The sequence below is a fragment of the Salvelinus namaycush genome, chromosome 4, assembly GCF_016432855.1.
Source record: "Salvelinus namaycush isolate Seneca chromosome 4, SaNama_1.0, whole genome shotgun sequence".
NCBI classification, from domain to species: Eukaryota; Metazoa; Chordata; class Actinopteri; order Salmoniformes; family Salmonidae; genus Salvelinus; species Salvelinus namaycush.
Window position 1 is genome coordinate 36009269 of NC_052310.1, and position 18085 is coordinate 36027353.

The following is an 18085-nucleotide window of genomic DNA, read 5'->3' on the forward strand; positions in this document are numbered from 1 at the left end:
TCCTGCTGAAAGGTAAATGTATCTCCCAGTGTCTGTTGGAAAGCAGACTGAACCAGGTTTTCCTCTAGGATTTTGCCTGTGCTCTATTCTGTTTCTTTATATCAACAACAAAGAACTCCCTTGTCCTTGCCAATGACAAGCATATGCATTACATGATGAAGCCACCACCATAAAAATATGAAGAGTGTTACATCACTGATGTGTTGTGTTGGATTTACCCCAAACATAATGCTTTGTATAAAGGACATTTCTTTGCCACATTTTTTTTGCAGTTTAACTTTAGTGCCTTATTGCGAAACAGGATGCATGTTTAGGAATATTTTTATTCTTCCTTTTCACTCTGTCATTTAGTTAGTATTCTTAGTATTGTGGAGTAACTATAATGTTGTTGATCCATCCTCAGTTTTCTCCTATCACAGCCATTCAACTCTGCAACTGTTTTAAACCCCATTGGCCTTATGTTGAAATCGCTGAGCGGTTTCCTTCTTCTCCAGCAACTGAGATAGGAAGAACGCCTACATCTTTGTAGTGACTGGGTGTATTGATACACCATCCAAAGTGTAATTAATAACTTCACCATGATCAAAGAAATATTCAATATCTGCTTTTTTTCTTTTCGAGGCATTGAAAAACCTCCCTGGTTTTTGTGGTTGAATCTGTGTTTGAAATTCACTGCTCGACTGAGGGACCTTACAGATAATTTTATGCGTGGGGTACAGAGATGGGGTAGTAATTCAAAAATAATATTAAACACCATTATTGCACACAGAGAGTGTCCATTCAACTTATTTTATGACTCGTTAAGCACATTTTTACTCCTGAACTTATTTAGGCTTGCCATAACAAAGGGGTTGATTATTTATTGACTCAACACATTTCAGCTTTTATTTGTAATGAATTTGTAAACATTTCTAAGAACAGTATTCCACTTTGACATTATGGGACATTGTGTGTAGGCCAGTGACACAAAATATCAATTTAATCATTTTTAACTGCAGGCTGTAACACAACAAAAGTGAAGGGGTGTAAACACTTTCTGAAGGCACTGTATATCACGTTGTCAATGTAAATTCGTGACAGTTTCGCCATTTTTGCCTACAGACAATTTGATTGATAAAGTTCAAACAAAGTCAAATCAAATCAAATTTTATTTGTCACATACACATGGTTAGCAGATGTTAATGCGAGTGTAGCGAAATGCTTGTGCTTCTAGTTCCGACAATGCGGTAATAACCAACGAGTAATCTAACCTAACAATTTCACAACAACTACCTTATACACACAAGTGTAAAGGAATGAATAAGAATATGTACATAAAAATATATGAATGAGCGATGGCCGAACGGCATAGGCAAGATGCAGTAGATGGTATAGAGTATTGTATATACATATGAGATGAGTAATGTAGGGTATGTAAACATTATATAAAGTGGCATTATTTAAAGTGGCTAGTGATACATTTTTTACATACATTTTTCATTATTAAAGAGGCTAGAGAAGAGTCAGTATGTTGGCAGCAGCCACTCATTTTACATTTTAGTCATTTAGCAGACGCTCTTATCCAGAGCGACTTACAGTAGAGTGCATACATTTTTATTACATTTTTACATTTCATTACATTTTACATACTGAGACAAGGATACCGGCCAAACCCTCCCTAACCCGGACGACGCTATGCCAATTGTGCGTCGCCCCACGGACCTCCCGGTTGCGGCCGGCTGCGACAGAGCCTGGGCGCGAACCCAGCCCAGCCTGGGCGCGAACCCAGAGACTCTGGTGGCGCAGCTAGCACTGCGATGCAGTGCCCTAGACCACTGCGCCACCCGGGAGGTACACTCAATGTTAGTGATGGCTGTTTAACAGTCTGATGGCCTTGAGATAGAAGCTGTTTTTCAGTCTCTCGGTCCCCGCTTTGATGCACCTGTACTGACCTCGCCTTCTGGATGATAGCGGGGTGAACAGGCAGTGGCTCGGGTGGTTGTTGTCCTTGATGATCTTTTTGGTCTTCCTGTGACATCGGGTGGTGTAGGTGTCCTGGAGGGCAGGTAGTTTGCCCCCGGTGATGCGTTGTGCAGACCTCACTACCCTCTGGAGAGTCTTACGGTTGTGGGCGGAGCGGTTGCCGTACCAGGCGGTGATACAGCCCGACAGGATGCTCTCGATTGTGCATCTGTTAAAGTTTGTGAGTGTTTTTGGTGACAAGCCAAATTTCTTCAGCCTCCTGAGGTTGAAGAGGCGCTGCTGCACCTTCTTCACCACGCTGTCTTTGTGGGTGGACCATTTCAGTTTGTCCGTGATGTGTATGCCGAGGAACTTAAAACTTTCCACCTTCTCCACTACTGTCCCGTCGATGTGGATAAGGGACTGCTCCCCCTGCTGTTTCCTGAAGTCCATGATCATCTCCTTTGTTTTGTTGACATTGAGTGTGAGGTTATTTTCCTGACACCACACTCCGAGGGCCCTCACCTCCTCCCTGTAGGCCGTCTCATCGTTGTTGGTTATCAAGCCTACTATTATTGTGTCGTCTGCAAACTTGATGATTGAGTTGGAGGCGTACATGGCCACGCAGTCATGGGTGAACAGGGAGTACAGGAAAGAGCTGAGAACGCACCCTTGTGGGGCCCCAGTGTTGAGGATCAGCGGGGTGGAGATGTTGGTACCTACCCTCACCACCTGGGGGCGGCCCGTCAGGAAGTCCAGGACCCAGTTGCACAGGGCAGGGTCGAGACCCAGGGTCTCGAGCTTGATGACGAGTTTGGAGGGTACTATGGTGTTAAATGCTGAGCTGTAGTTGATGAACAGCATTCTTACATAGGTATTCCTCTTGTCCAGATTGGTTAGGGCAGTGTGCAGTGTGATTGTGATTGAGTCGTCTGTGGGCCTATTAGGGCGGTAAGCAAATTGGAGTGGATCTAGGGTGTCAGGTAGGGTGGAGGTGATATGATCCTTGACTAGTCTCTCAAAGCACTTCATGATAACTTCATGAAGTGAGTGCTACGGGGCGATAGTCATTTAGCTCAGTTACCTTCGCTTTCTTGGGAACAGGAACAATGGTGGCCCTCTTGAAGCATGTGGGAACAGCAGACTGGGATAAGGATTGATTAAATATGTAAACACACCAGCCAGCTGGATTGCGCATGCTCTGAGGACGCGGCTGGGGATGACGTCTGGGCCGGGGAAGCCTTGCTTGGGTTAACACGTTTAAATGTTTTACTCACATTGGCTGCAGTGAAGGAGAGACTGCAGGTTTTGGTAGCGGGCCTTGTCATTGGCACTGTATTGTCCTCAAAGCGAGCAAAGAAGTTGTTTAGTTTGTCTGGGAGCAAGACATCGTGGTCCGCGACGGGGCTGGTTTTCCTTTTGTAGTCCGTGATTGACTGTAGACCCTGCCACATACCTCTTGTGTCTGAGCCTTTGAATTGTGACTACTTTGTCTCTATATTGATGCTTAGCTTGTTTGATTGCCTTGCGGAGGGAATAGCTACACTGTTTGTATTCGGTCATGTTTCCGGTCACCTTGCCCTGATTAAAAGCAGTGGTTAGCGCTTTCAGTTTTGCGCGAATGCTGCCACCAATCCACGGTTTCTGGTGGGGAATGCTTTAATAGACGCTGTGGGTACAACATCACCGATGCACTTGCTAATAAACTCGCTCACCAAATCAGCGTATTCATCAATGTTATTGTCCGACGCAATGAAGAACATATCCCAGTCCACGTGATCGAAGCAAGTTTGAAGCGTGGAATCCGATTGGTCAGACCAGCGTTGAACAGACCTGAGCACGGGCGCTTCCAGTTTTAGTTTCTGTCTATAGGCTGGTAGCAACAAAATGGAGTCGTGGTCAGATTTTCCGAAGGGAGGGCGGGGGAGGGCTTTATATGCATCGCGGAAGTTAGAATAACAATGATCCAGGGTTTTGCCAGCCCGGGTCGCGCATGCTGATATGCTGATCAAATTTAGGGAGCCTCAAAAGAAAGTGCATGGTTATTGATTGCCTTGGTTCAAATTATTCACGTCTGGACTAGAGATTGAGTGGGTCGAAAGGGAATTAGAGGAATTGTTTTAAACTTCTCTACTTTGCCAAGTAAAGTTTTATGGTTAAAACGTTTATTGGGATGTATATGCTGTGTTTGTTCTGACAATTAGGTTACCTATTTGAAAACAATGGCAGCCTATCTGTGTTGATTTCGATCATAGGCATTATAGCCTAGGCTATGGCTGGAAAACTCGAGGAATGAGGTAACTCCGATTTCAAGAGAGAATACAACTGTTTCCAATGGCTTTTCATCACAATTACGCTGGCGAACACTACACTGTCTTTGTGAATTAACGGTCGCTACTCTCGCGTACCCAAAATTCACATCGTTGACGGATGTCCCTCCGTGTGATTTGGACTTATGTTAGTTGTATGACAGTGATGTGTTATGTAGGCCTTATGAAGGATTGAAGGAAAGTGTTAGAGGAGATAAATAGAGAATTCTGCTTAATAGACAATGAGATATAGTGAGGTCATATTACACTGGCTTAATGACTTTGTCTTCCTTTGCTTGTTACATTTGGACACTCTAATCAACAATTATGTTTTTTTACTCATGTTTATGTGGCAAAACCCTGGCGGCCAAATAAACTAATTTGCTGTGTATGATTAAACGGTTGATTATCTGGCACTGTTTCCCCTTACTGCCCAGTTTATTTGGCTGATTAGCAGGCTGAGAGAGTTAGGCAATGTAAACCACATTCAGCTCAATAGCCTTTTTATGGTTCAGAGTGGTTCATGATGCTAACTCTAATTGCTGGGTTGATTAGTGAGGTGTCTGAATCGTCTCCTTTCTCTCCCTGGTTCTATTCTGCTGTCCCAGTGTGCCTGGAGAAGGCTAGGTGTGTGTGTGTGTGTGTGTGTGTGTGTGTGTGTGTGTGTGTGTGTGTGTGTGTGTGTGTGTGTGTGTGTGTGTGTGTGTGTGTGTGTGTGTGTGTGTGTGTGTGTGTGTGTGTGTGTGTGTGTGTGTGTGTGTGTGTGTGTGTGTGTGTGTGTGTGTGAGCCTGTGCGTGCGTGCTGATCATGGGTGGATCGTTTCAGTAGGAAAGCAGAGGCACTAATCGACTCCCACTTTTCCGCCACTGTCAGCCCTTTCCTGTGAGCTGCAATAAAGATAGATTAACTTAGAGACAATCAAAATGTTTTTCGATTCATCACTCTCTTGGCAATAACATGTTTCCAGGTGGTGACAGTAAGGAGAAAAATATCTAAACAAAGAGAGGGAGGAAGGCTGTGGCCCACGCTGGTATGCCTTATGTAATAGTCCTGATGTGGTTTGATATCGATGGATTTCTGATGGAGAGACCCACAGGACTAGTACGCTATGGATATGGAGAAATATGATACAGTAGACTATAGGTGGATGTATATGTTTCTCTCTTACAGAAACAATGTGTTCTTTAGTCCTGGGGGATTTTTCAGTGTCAAAGAGTTGGACACAAATGTAAATGGGTGATTTTCAAAGGTGACTATGTCAAAATACTTATTTTCCTTTGAATAATTTAAATGCATTGCTTGCTGTCCAACAGAGGAAAACAAACGCAACAGTCCCGAATTGCCGTGTCCTTCAGACATACTGCCAGTGTATTATAGATTATGAATATCAACACTGGATACAATCAAAAGAAAGTGCTCTCTGACAGGCCACCTGTTGTGTGTGTTTGTAGTGTTTGTGTAACATCTGTATTTACATGTTCCTATGTGTTGTTCCTATGTGTTGTTCCTATGTGTTGTTCATGTAGTGTGGATTTGCATATTATTCAACTGTGTTTGCATTTCACTGTGTCTGAGGACCCAAAAGCCAGCAAGTCTGTTCCAGTGTGTGGTGTGTGTGTGTGTGTGTTTTTGGTTTTACTATCCTTGTGGTGACTCACAAGCATAGTAAAACACGGAAAAATACTAGTTTAGGCTTAGGGATTAGGGTTAGGTAATATGTTTTTAAATGGGAATCAATTGTTTGCTCCCCACAAATATAGTAAAACAAATGTTTGAATTTGTGGGTGTGCATTCATTTGTGTGTTCGTGTGGATGTGCATGGCTCTTCGAGTGGCAGCCAATAATTTCCATCAGGCCCATCCATCAGCCTGTGTGTCATGGCCTGATGTCTGTGTTCACATCCATGAGAGCTGTAATTATGCAGCGGGAAGAGGAAATACACAGCTGATTAGCCGGTCACTAAGGCAAGGACATTGACATGCAATAACTCACACTCCAGCTCCTCTGCACTTACTCTGTCAGAAATGGAGTGCTTACCATAGATCTGTCTGAATAAAGTAGTACTTATTGTAGTACATGGTAAGTAGGCTTGTATTTGGATGGCATATGCTCCTTACGGAGTAAAAGGGTTTAAGTCAAGTAAGACAACGCTCAGAAGAGCAACAACATGTTCTTGGTCAACGCTTTCAGAGAGTTTGCTGTGGTCAAATCAAATCAATTCAAATTGTATTTGTCACATGCGCCGAATACAACAAGTGTAGTAGACCTTACATTGAAATGCTTAGTTACAAGCCCTAACAAACAATGCAGTTAAAAAAATAATATATATAAATGAGGAATAAAAAATAAAAGTAACAAATAATTAAAGAGCAGCAGTAAAATAACGATAGCGAGGCTATATACAGGGGGTACCGCTTAATCGAGGAAATCTAGCCAGTGCCCCTGCTATTGGGGAACAAATAACTGACAAGTTAATATAAACATAACTTGCCAGTAAGTAATGAAAAAATTCCCCCGAGGGGATTAGACAGAGTTCACATTTCCTTTGTTAGTTGGACGTTAGAGCTTAGCATAGCTTTCCGTTGAGCCTTTTGAACAGTAAACATGCATCTAGTTAGGGATGCCTGAACATGATGCTCTATGAGCCTTCAAAGCTCTTATATGTGACTACTTCACCAGTTCCCCAATCACTGTGTGGATGTTGTCTTATTTACTTCCTGAGAGGAAAAAAGTCTCTGGTGGTCTGCTCTGGTACTAGGGAGTTGTTGGGAAGAATATAGCAAATTGCACCTCTGTGGAAATATTTTAATCTGCTGTAACCATGGGGTGTTTTCTCTAGAGTTTAATGTATGTGAGAGTTAGTGAGGGTGACCTGCAGAGAACCAATCATCCACTTAGCTGGTGGAGAGACTTAAAGTGTGTGTGTGTGTGTGTGTGTGTGTGTGTGTGTGTGTGTGTGTGTGTGTGTGTGTGTGTGTGTGTGTGTGTGTGTGTGTGTGTGTGTGTGTGTGTGTGTGTGTGTGTGTGTGTCTGTGCCCCTGTCAGACAGACATGCGGGCATGACTGCGTTTAATGAGTGTCAGGTCATAATCAAATTTAGATGATCAAGATGTAAGCCTTGACTGTTTGTGAAATTGATTTTATCAACAGAGACAGAAGTCAAATGAAGACTGAGGGAGTGATATTTACACAGATTGGACCTGGGCTGGACTGACTTCTTTTACCCAGCATGCACTCAGGGCCTGTAATGTCCCCCTTGTTATTTGCATTGTAAATAACTGGCTAGAATGGCATGATACATGCCTAGAAGCACTTTTCCCTCTCTCCTACCAGTTATGATTGTTTATCATCTGCCATTAGCTGGCAGAGGGGCCCAACACATACCCGTTTTTCCTCTTTTCTCATTTTTGTGTGTCAGGTCTAGTTTAGCACTGCAAGGATTACAGCTTTTCACCGGGATTCTCACACTTGCCACCCCAATGTAGCTATATAGACATAACTTGTCATATGATGCTTGTGTACGCCAAACCATTAAAATCCCTTCCATGATTTGTCAGTGAAAATTATTGTCTCTTCAAGAGTGGCGTTACTTAGAGCAAGGTCAGATTTTTTATGACTAAGGAGGACGCAGACAGCTGGATATAAATATGGGTGCTCACGCTATGGTCAGTGTTGGCACATTTACTGTGCCATAAGATTGATAGCCTCCATTCTACTTTCTGAGTTAATGTACATATTGATAGGTTTGATTTTCATCAAATCATAGCAACTGTGCACACTTGGTTCTAGGGGTGCTGTTGTGAGTCAGAAGAGAAAAGTCTGAAGGGAAGAGGGCAACTGACTTTGTTGACCCATGGATACAGTGCCTTGCAAAAGTATTCATCCCCCTTGATTTGGATTTCATGTAATGGTCATACACAAAATAGCCCAAATTGGTGAAGTGAAATGAAAAAAATTACGTGTTTCAGAAAGAAAAAAAATTGGGAAAAAATTGAAAAGTGGTGCGTGCATATGTCACGTTCTGACCTTAGTTCTTTTGTATTTTCTTTGTTTTAGTATGGTCAGGGCGTGAGTTGGGTGGGTTATCTATGTTTTGTGTTTCTATGTTGGGTTGTTCGTTTGGCCTGATATGGTTCTCAATCAGAGGCAGGTGTTAGTCTTTGTCTCTGATTGGGAACCATATTTAGGTAGCCTGTTTTCTGTTGTGTTTTGTGGGTGGTTGTCTTCCGTGTCTGTGTGTTCCACACGGAACTGTTTCGGTTTTCGTTCGTTCAATTTATTGTTTTGTATTTTCAGTGTTCAGTTTGTTCTATTAAAGTTTCATCATGAACACTTACCACGCTGCGCTTTGGTCCTCCTCTCTTTCTCCAGACGAAGATCGTTACAATATGTATTCACCCCCTTTGCTGTGAAGCCCCTAAATAAGATCTGATGCAACCAATTACCTTCAGAAGTCACATAATTAGTTAAATAAAGTCCACCTGTGTGCAATCTAAGTGTCACATGATCTCAGTATATCTACACCTGTTTTGAATGGCCCCAGAGTCTGCAACACCACTAAGCAAGCGGCACCACCAAGCAAGCAGCACTATAAAGATCAAGGAGCTCTCCAAACAGGTCAGGGACAAAGTTGTGGAGAAATACAGATCAGGGTTGGGTTATAAATTATTTAAAAAATATCTGAAACTTTGAACATCCCACGGAGCACCATTAAATCCATTATTAAAAAATGAAAAAAATATGGCACTACAACAAACCTGCTAAGAGGGCTGCCCACCAAAACTCAGAGACCAGGCATTAATCAGAGAGGCAACAAGGAGACTAAAGATAACCCTGAAGGAGATGCAAAGCTCCACAGCAGATTGGAGTATCTATCCATAGGACCACTTTAATCCGTACACTCCACAGAGCTGGGCTTTACGGAAGAGTGGCCAGAAAAAAAGCCATTGCTTAAAGAAAAATATAAGCAAGCACGTTTGGTGTTCATCAAAAGGTATGTGGGAGACTCCCCAAACATATGGAAGAAGGTACTCTGGTCAGATGAGACTAAAATTGAGCTTTTTGGCCATCAAGGAAAATGCTATGTCTGGCGCAAACACAACACCTCTCATCACCCCGAGAACACCATCCCCACAGCATGATGCTGCCACCACCATGCTTCACTGTGGGGATGTTTTTCATCGGCAGGGACTGGGAAACTGGTCAGAATTGAAGGAATGATGGATGGCGCTAAATACAGGGAAGTTCTTGAGGGAAACCTGTTTCAGTCTTCCAGAGATTTGAGACTGGGACGGAGGTTCACCTTCCAGCAAGACAATGACCATATGCATACTGCTAAAGCAACACTCAAGTGGTTTAAGGGGAGACATTTAAATGTCTTGGAATGGCCTAGTCAAAGCCCAGACCTCAATCCAATTGAGAATCTGTGGTATGACTTAAAGATTGCTGTGCACCACCAGAACCCATCCAACTTGAAGGAGCTGGAGCAGTTTTGCCTTGAAGAATGGGCAAAATCCAAGTGGCTAGATGTGCCAAGCTTATAGAGACATACCCCAGGAGGCTTGCAGCTGTAATTGCTGTAAAAGGTGAAAATAAAAAGTATTGACTTTGGGGGGGTGAATAGTTATGCACGCTCAAGTTTTCTGTTTTTTTGTCTTATTTCTTGTTTGTTTCACAATAAAAAAATATTTAGCATCTTCAAAGTGGTTGGCATGTTGTGTAAATCAAATGATACAAACCCCCCAAAAATCTATTTTCATTCCAGGTTGTAAGGCAACAAAATAGGAAAAATGCCAAGGGGGGTGAATACTTTCGCAAGCCACTGTATAGAGATGTTATCTTTGTGTTCATCTGAGACTAACATGAGTGACCTCTGTTCTGATAATACTTGGGCTTGTATGGTTTGCAACTTGAGATGTTTCAGTGCGTGCGTGGCATCTTGCCGTCAAGCCATGTCAACTCTCACAGTCTCTCACATATCTCTTATGTCTACCATATTTCTGAATCCAACCATCAATTTTGTCTTTGTTCTTTCTCCAGAAACTATGCCTACCGGCGACTACTGAGAAGGACATCTTTGCCCATCTGGGTTTGGAGTATGTGGAGCCTTGGCAGAGAAACGCATAAGCATCTTCCTCTCACAGACACCCATACAACACCACCTTTATACATACAGTACATTAGGGGTTCCTAACTTTTTAATTCTCAGTCCGCCTTACATCACTGGGAAACACATTTTGCCACGGGGTGGAGAAATATTTTGCCGTTTTAAAGCTCATTTCCTGCAGTTCTACAGATTTTGGCATGTCTTATGTGTGTTTATTTAATATCTGAGTGAGTTAAACATTACAACAAAATCAATGGGCTAAAAACCTAGCTAAAAAACATTAGCTGGCATGGGCCAGTTGATCTGGACATTTCTGACAAGTTATAAATCGCTATCTAATAACTGACATGACAAAGGGAAAAACTGCTGATGCGCTACCCAATTTAGAAATTTCAACTTTCAAGAGTAAGTTGAAAGCCCGACTGAGTTCCTTAAAAAACAGGTTTTTGAGAACTCCGCGCCACCCCTGGCATCCCCTTGTGCCCCCCGTAGTTTGGGAACAACTGCAGTACATAATTCCCATCTGTCTCCCCCCTCGGCTACACACTACTGCAATCTCATTTCAAAGAGCCTAATCTGGGTTGATTTCTATACTTGTGTTCTGTTGTCAGACTACATAACTGATGTATGATTCATGATTCTATTCTTTTCATCATGCCTGGCTTTTTTCTCTTAGCCTCTTAGTAAATAAAAATGATGTTCTGTCATTCAAAACCCGTTTTTCTCTTGAGTATTCTTATGTGATTGATACGTAACTATAAAAATCAAATGGCTACGAGGTAAAAAGGGAAAGAGGAGAGGGGCATAAGCGCGGGCGAGAGAGAGAAAGTCCCTTGTTGAGTAAAATGGTTGTAATCACCCTCCTCCTGGCAGGACAGCGCTCGGCGTGAACCGGAGCCAAGCCTCCTGGGAATGGAGAGGAGGGTAATGAGCTGCAGATAGAGGTGCATTCAGCATCCCCGTTTAGCCTCCGTTAGTGCCTCCACATCCACTGGAGGGCATTTACAGTAGCAACCGCTCGCTACTGCTACAGCCTCCTCCACTCAGTCTGCTGTGTCGCAATGAATCCCTTCCCTCGGTGCAGGAATGAATTGTGCTGATTAAGGCCAATCAACTGTACTGGAGATACTGCAATCACCAGGGTTCATATGACAGGTCAGTTTACATTGTAAATACAGTCATTTACAGATGTAGAATCTTAATTTGAGACAGTTTGCTACAGCAGGAAAATAATCCTGCAGCAACAGGAAATGGGCATTATTATGTGGATTATAATGAATGGACATTTTTGTAGGGGTTGAGACATTTTTTCTTTGGGCAAATCAAGTCAGAAATGTCTAAGTGGAAATGACAAACTTTAGAAGCCAAGTTGGCATTTCCTGCTGTGCAGAACAATTCTCAGCAACAAAGGAGTGATCAAATTAACATCCTACATCGGTAGTAAGTGTTGCTGTTTTAAGGGCCTCTTATTAGGAAGCATGGTATTACTCTTCTTATGGTAGCTGTGCTGGCTCATACAGATTCATCTGCTGAAGATATAAAGAGCACAGACCTCCAGCCGCACAGTAGCATGGCCTGCTGTCCTGTCCACAACCTAGCCCAGTTTCCCATGATGCGCAGATCAAGCACATCCCATGATACCGCTGAAAGATCACTGGGGCTATCACATCCTAGTGAATCACCCTATTTAAAGATCTTTAAGTAGAGCATAACAGGCACTTTGAGGACTCAACCCCAGGGCCTAGCTCTCCCTCTCACCCCCCTCTCTCCCCTATCCTGGCTGGCCGGTCAAACAGAGAGCCACACTAACTACATTCTGAGACAGGCCTACACAGTGGTGTTGAAACTGGAGCTCTATCTGGCTTTCTCTGGAGGCCTGGGTCATTGGGTTGTATAATAATAAAACAATGGTAATGAACTTTATACTGTCCAGCTGAGGCAGCTTATCTAATACTGCATGGACAAATACTTTTTAGCTGTGATGTCTTCTATGGGAGGAATTCAGACCCGAGTTACCCGTGCGTAAATTTAATTTAATTCAATTTTTATGCACTTTTCTCTCTACCCATATTCTGACCTTTTAACTTACGGATGGGAAAAAGCCAGTGCCAGCAAGGTACACATTTGAATAAGGATACGATGAATAAAGTTGCGCAACCTGTTGGTTCCAAGTGGAAAAACATCAAAAACATCAAAAACATCAAAATGCACTGTAATTTACTAATTGGTAAGAGCTATTGATTGGGAATTTAGGCTTGGTTTCTGTACAAGCACTTTGACAACTGCTGATGTTAAAAGACATTTATAGATACATTTGTTTTATGATGAGAGCTAGCTAAATTAGTAATCCTTTTGGATAAGGGGATTGTAAATATAAATTACAATTGTTTTAGATCTATTTTACCTTATGATTGTTGGAAACAAATGTGAAACAAATCATATGGCAGCAAACTGAAGCATATCAACATGACAGGTAGGCTATGTGCCATTATGCAGAAATTCATTTGTATGTCCTTGCAAGGATGAATCTTGGAGACGCAAGCCAAATGAGATGACAAGCCAAATCTGTACAGAGTGACAGTCGGGCCAAATGTAATCTTTGTGCGCTACAGAATGTTTTAATCTCAGTCTGGACTGTTCTCACGTTTTTTTTAAAACAATTTGTATCATGTTAAATATGAGCCACTAATCGGTAGCCACCGTCAGTAATACCCACACGCACATATAATTATCACTTTAGTGTTAGTTCCCTTCAATTTGTAACCTGCATTTGGCATCATTAGATTACATTGTTCGTTTCCCTTTCTTTCCTCTGTCATGTCCGTGTGGTTGATCCCGAGGGTCGCTAGTAATGATAGTGGAAAATATTTTACGTTTTACAAGTTGTTCAATAATTTGGGACATGCAGCCCATGTCACACCCTGACCTTAGATCCTTTTTATGTCTCTATTTTGGTTTGGTCAGGGTGTGAGTTGGGGTGGGTATTCTATGTGCTATTATTTGTATTTCTATGTTTTGGCCGGGTAGGGTTCTCAATCAGGGACAGCTGTCTATCGTTGTCTCTGATTGAGAACCATACTTAGGTAGCCCTTTTTCCCACCTGTCTTTGTGGGAAGGTGACTTTGTTTATGGCACTTAGCCTTTAGCTTCACGGTTTGTTTTGTAGTGTTTATTGTTTTGTTCGGCGTCTTTTCATAATAATAAAGAAAATGTACGATCACCACGCTGCACCTTGGTCCAGTTCTTTCAACGGCCGTGACAGCCCACTTTATGGAATCATCATGGAATCATCATGGAATGCAGACCAAGTGTCACGCCCTGACCTTAGAGATCCCTGTTTATTCTCTATATTTTGGTTAGGTCAGTGTGTGACTAGGGTGGGTACTTTAGTTTTTGTATATCTATGTTGTCTTTTCTTTGTTGGCCTAGTATGGTTCCCAATCAGAGGGAGCTGTCTATCGTTGTCTCTGATTGGGGATCATACTTAGGCAGCCCTTTTTCCCACCTTCAGTTTTGTCTTTGTTTGGTTGCATGTATTTTGCACGACGGAGCTTTTCGTTCGTTGTGTTGTTTTCTTCCGCTGGTTCACATTTAATGTATGATGAACCCAAGTCATGCTGCGCCTTGGTCTACCCTTACACCAAGCCTGGCAATTTAAACCTGGAGCCTGGCGCATGGTTTACAATGACTGGATCATTGTCACATCAGTACCATAATCAGTGAAGATTAGGGTAGATTTACAGGACTATTGATCAACCCTTATTGTCACAGTTTTCTCTCCTTCCTATATTTAATGGATCAAACAACTGAATGGCAACTTTCAGAATGAATCAAGCCACTGTATTTCTGAGTCACCAATATATTTTGTGTGTAAAGGCTCTCCAAACCTGTTTTTTATGATGTAGGTAGATTCCTAACCCTAAAAGATCCAAGATTTTTTAAATGTACCAATCGGTGCTGAAACTGAGATGTTCATAGGCCTATATTTTGATGGATTTTTTTAATTGATCCCTAATATTCTGAACCTATTCTGAACCCATTCTCTGGCGAGAACATTCAAATTAAGGGTAAATCGTATTTAAAGGGATGGCTTTAGATAAATGTACTGCAACCCCCATTTAATGAAAACTCCATAAGGAAATCTGTTTGCCAGCCACTGGGAGGGTTTGCAGTGGTTAAATAAAATGTATTCAAATCAAATCAAATTTATTTGTCACATACACGTGTTGAGCAGATGTGGGTGTAGGGAAATGCTTGTGTTTCTAGCTCCAACAGTGCAGTAATATCTAACAAGTAATATCTAACAATTTCACAACAATACACACAAAGCTAAAGTAAAGGAATGGAATTAAGAATATATAAATATTTGGGCGAGCAATTTCAGAGTGGTATAGACTAAGATACAGTAGAATAGGATACAATACAGTATATACATATGAGATTAGTAATGTAAATAATGTTAGCATTGTTAAAGTGACTAGTGTTCCATTATTAAAGTGGCCAGTGATTTCAAGTCTATGTATATAGGGCATCTAATGTTTTAGTGATGGCTGTTTAACAGTATGATGGCCTTGAGATAAAAGCTGTTTTTCAGTCTCTCGGTCCCAGCTTTGATGCACCTGTACTGACCTCGCCTTCTGGATGATAGCGGGGTGAACAGGCAGTGGCTCGGGTGGTTGTTGTCCTTGATGATCTTTTTGGTCTTCCTGTGACATCGGGTGCCCTGGAGGGCTGGTAGTTTGCCCCCGGTGATGAGTTGGGCAGACTGCACCAGCCTCTGGAGAGCCCTGCGGTTGCGGATGGTGTAGTTGCCATACCAGGCGATGACACAGCCCAACAGGATGCTCTCAATTGTGCATCTGTAAAAGTTTGTGAGTGTTTTAGGTCCCAAGACAAATTCATTCAGGTTTCTGAGGTTAAAGAGGCACTGTTGCACCTTCTTCACCACACTGTCTGTGTGGGTGGACCATTTCAGTTTGTCAGTGATGTGTACGCCAAGGAACTTGAAGCTTTTAGCCACTCCCAAAGAGCTCGGTGCGCACCTGCGTAAGGTAAGTCTGAATATTAAATACTGAGAAGTGCTTAATTAGAACCCAAAGCGGCCATCGACGGCTTTTCTTTAAATTACTACAACATGGTTGTTGTCATCAACCAGAAATCAGAAACAGGGCATGCTGTCATTTGAATAAAAAATTAAAGTCATTACTCAAAATGACGGCTCCGAAGCAGACACAACTTTTCACTGTGAAAGAGGCTTTATCTATGTTGGCTAGTGATACGGATTCTCACACGTCCTTGCACTTTGAAAAGTGATGATCTTGAGTGAAATAAGTAAACAGTTATATGTTTGGTGTTGTCGTTGTTTGATGCTGTGAAACTTGGGGAATAACTCACAGATTAACAAATGCTGTCATGTCATGATAACTTGGTACTTTAGCGGTGGATCTTGAATGATTGCTCTCTGTCTCATAGAAATAGTTGCAGTGCTTATGCGTATATAATCAGCTAACTACACTGCTCAAAAAAATAAAGGGAACACTAAAATAACACATCCTAGATCTGAATGAATTAAATATTCTTATTAAATACTTTTTTCTTTACATAGCTGAATGTGCTGACAACAAAATCACACAAAAATGATCAATGTAAATCAAATTTATCAACCCATGGAGGTCTGGATTTGGAGTCACACTCAAAATTAAAGTGGAAAACCACACTACAGGCTGATCCAACTTTGATGTAATGTCCTTAAAACAAGTCAAAATGAGGCTCAGTAGTGTGTGTGGCCTCCACGTGCCTGTATGACCTCCCTACAACGCCTGGGCATGCTCCTGATGAGGTGGCGGATGGTCTCCTGAGGGATCTCCTCCCAGACCTGGACTAAAGCATCCGCCAACTCCTGGACAGTCTGTGGTGCAACGTGGCGTTGGTGGATGGAGCGAGACATGATGTCCCAGATGTGCTCAATTGGATTCAGGTCTGGGGAACGGGCGGGCCAGTCCATAGCATCAATGCCTTCCTCTTGCAGGAACTGCTGACACACTCCAGCCACGTGAGGTCTAGCATTGTCTTGCATTAGGAGGAACCCAGGGCCAACCGCACCAGCATATGGTCTCACAAGGGGTCTGAGGATCTCATCTCGGTACCTAATGGCAGTCAGGCTACCTCTGGCGAGCACATGGAGGGCTGTGCGGACCCCCAAAGAAATGCCAACCCACACCATGACTGACCCACCGCCAAACCGGTCATGCTGGAGGATGTTGCAGGCAGCAGAACGTTCTCCACGGCGTCTCCAGACTCTGTCACGTCTGTCACATGTGCTCATGTGCTCAGTGTGAACCTGCTTTCATCTGTGAAGAGCACAGGGCGCCAGTGGCGAATTTGCCAATCTTGGTGTTCTCTGGCAAATGCCAAACGTCCTGCACGGTGTTGGGCTGTAAGCACAACCCCCACCTGTGGACGTCGGGCCCTCATACCACCCTCATGGAGTCTGTTTCTGACCGTTTGAGCAGACACATGCACATTTGTGGCCTGCTGGAGGTCATTTTGCAGGGCTCTGGCAGTGCTCCACCTGCTCCTCCTTGCACAAAGGCGGAGTTAGCGGTCCTGCTGCTGGGGTGTTGCCCTCCTACGGCCTCCTCCACGTCTCCTGATGTACTGGCCTGTCTCCTGGTAGCGCCTCCATGCTCTGGACACTACGCTGACAGACACAGCAAACCTTCTTGCCACAGCTCGCATTGATGTGCCATCCTGGATGAGCTGCACTACCTGAGCCACTTGTGTGGGTTGTAGACTCCGTCTCATGCTACCACTAGAGTGAAAGCACCGCCAGCATTCAAAAGTGACCAAAACATCAGCCAGGAAGCATAGGAACTGAGAAGTGGTCTGTGGTCACCACCTGCAGAACCACTCCTTTATTGGGGGTGTCTTGCTAATTGCCTATAATTTCCACCTTTTGTCTATTCCATTTGCACAACAGCATGTGAAATTTATTGTCAATCAGTGTTGCTTCCTAAGTGGACAGTTTGATTTCACAGAAGTGTGATTGACTTGGAGTTACATTGTGTTGTTTAAGTGTTCCCTTTATTTTTTTGAGCAGTGTAGTTGGTTGTTTTGTCTTGTTTATACAGATGTAATTCATTAATTAAGAAACTGTCCCAGCTTCGTAACTAATCAGCTAACATTGGCGAACTCTGTAGTTAGTCTGTCAGGCAAAAGTTGATTAGAGAGAGAGCGTGTGTGTGTGTGTGTGTGTGTGTGTGTGTGGAATGGGAGGCCTGTAAACTATATCACACAATTTATTATGGAGAACCCTTATTAGGAAGAGAGTGTATGGTGTATGGTTGAGAAAAAAGAAAGAGGAAGGAAGAGAGACAGTGTGAGAGGGAGAGAGAAAGATGCTGTTCCTGACTACAATTGTATCCTATTTGTTGCTCCTCTCCTTTCCCTCTGTTACTCTGCTCCTCTAGGTCAGTGAACGTGAGGTAAGTGATGTGGAGAGTCAGGGCTCAGCAGCAAAAGGCAGGGAGGAAGAGGAGTTAGAGATGATTGGAGGGACAGAGATGTGGAGAGAGGAAGAGGAGAGTGAAGAGGAGGGAGAGTAGAGGGAGAGCAGAAGAGGCTAGTGAAGGAGAGGAGAGGAGGAAGAAGAGGACGAGGGAGAGGACAAAGCAGAGGACGAAGCAGAGGGAGAGGAGGAGGAAGAGGGAGAGCACACCCGAGAGTGGA

At 43.1% G+C, this 18085-nt stretch overlaps 1 protein-coding gene across 1 annotated transcript in view; it reads left to right on the top strand.

The window, feature by feature from the left end:
• Positions 1-10377, top strand: part of LOC120045594 (DNA nucleotidylexotransferase) — a 156480-nt gene extending 146103 nt beyond the window's left edge. The window contains exon 11 of the mRNA XM_038990495.1: positions 10291-10377. Coding sequence (XP_038846423.1) covers positions 10291-10377 — 87 coding nt within the window. The remainder of the gene's footprint in view (positions 1-10290) is intronic.
• The last annotated feature ends 7708 nt before the right edge of the window (positions 10378-18085 follow it).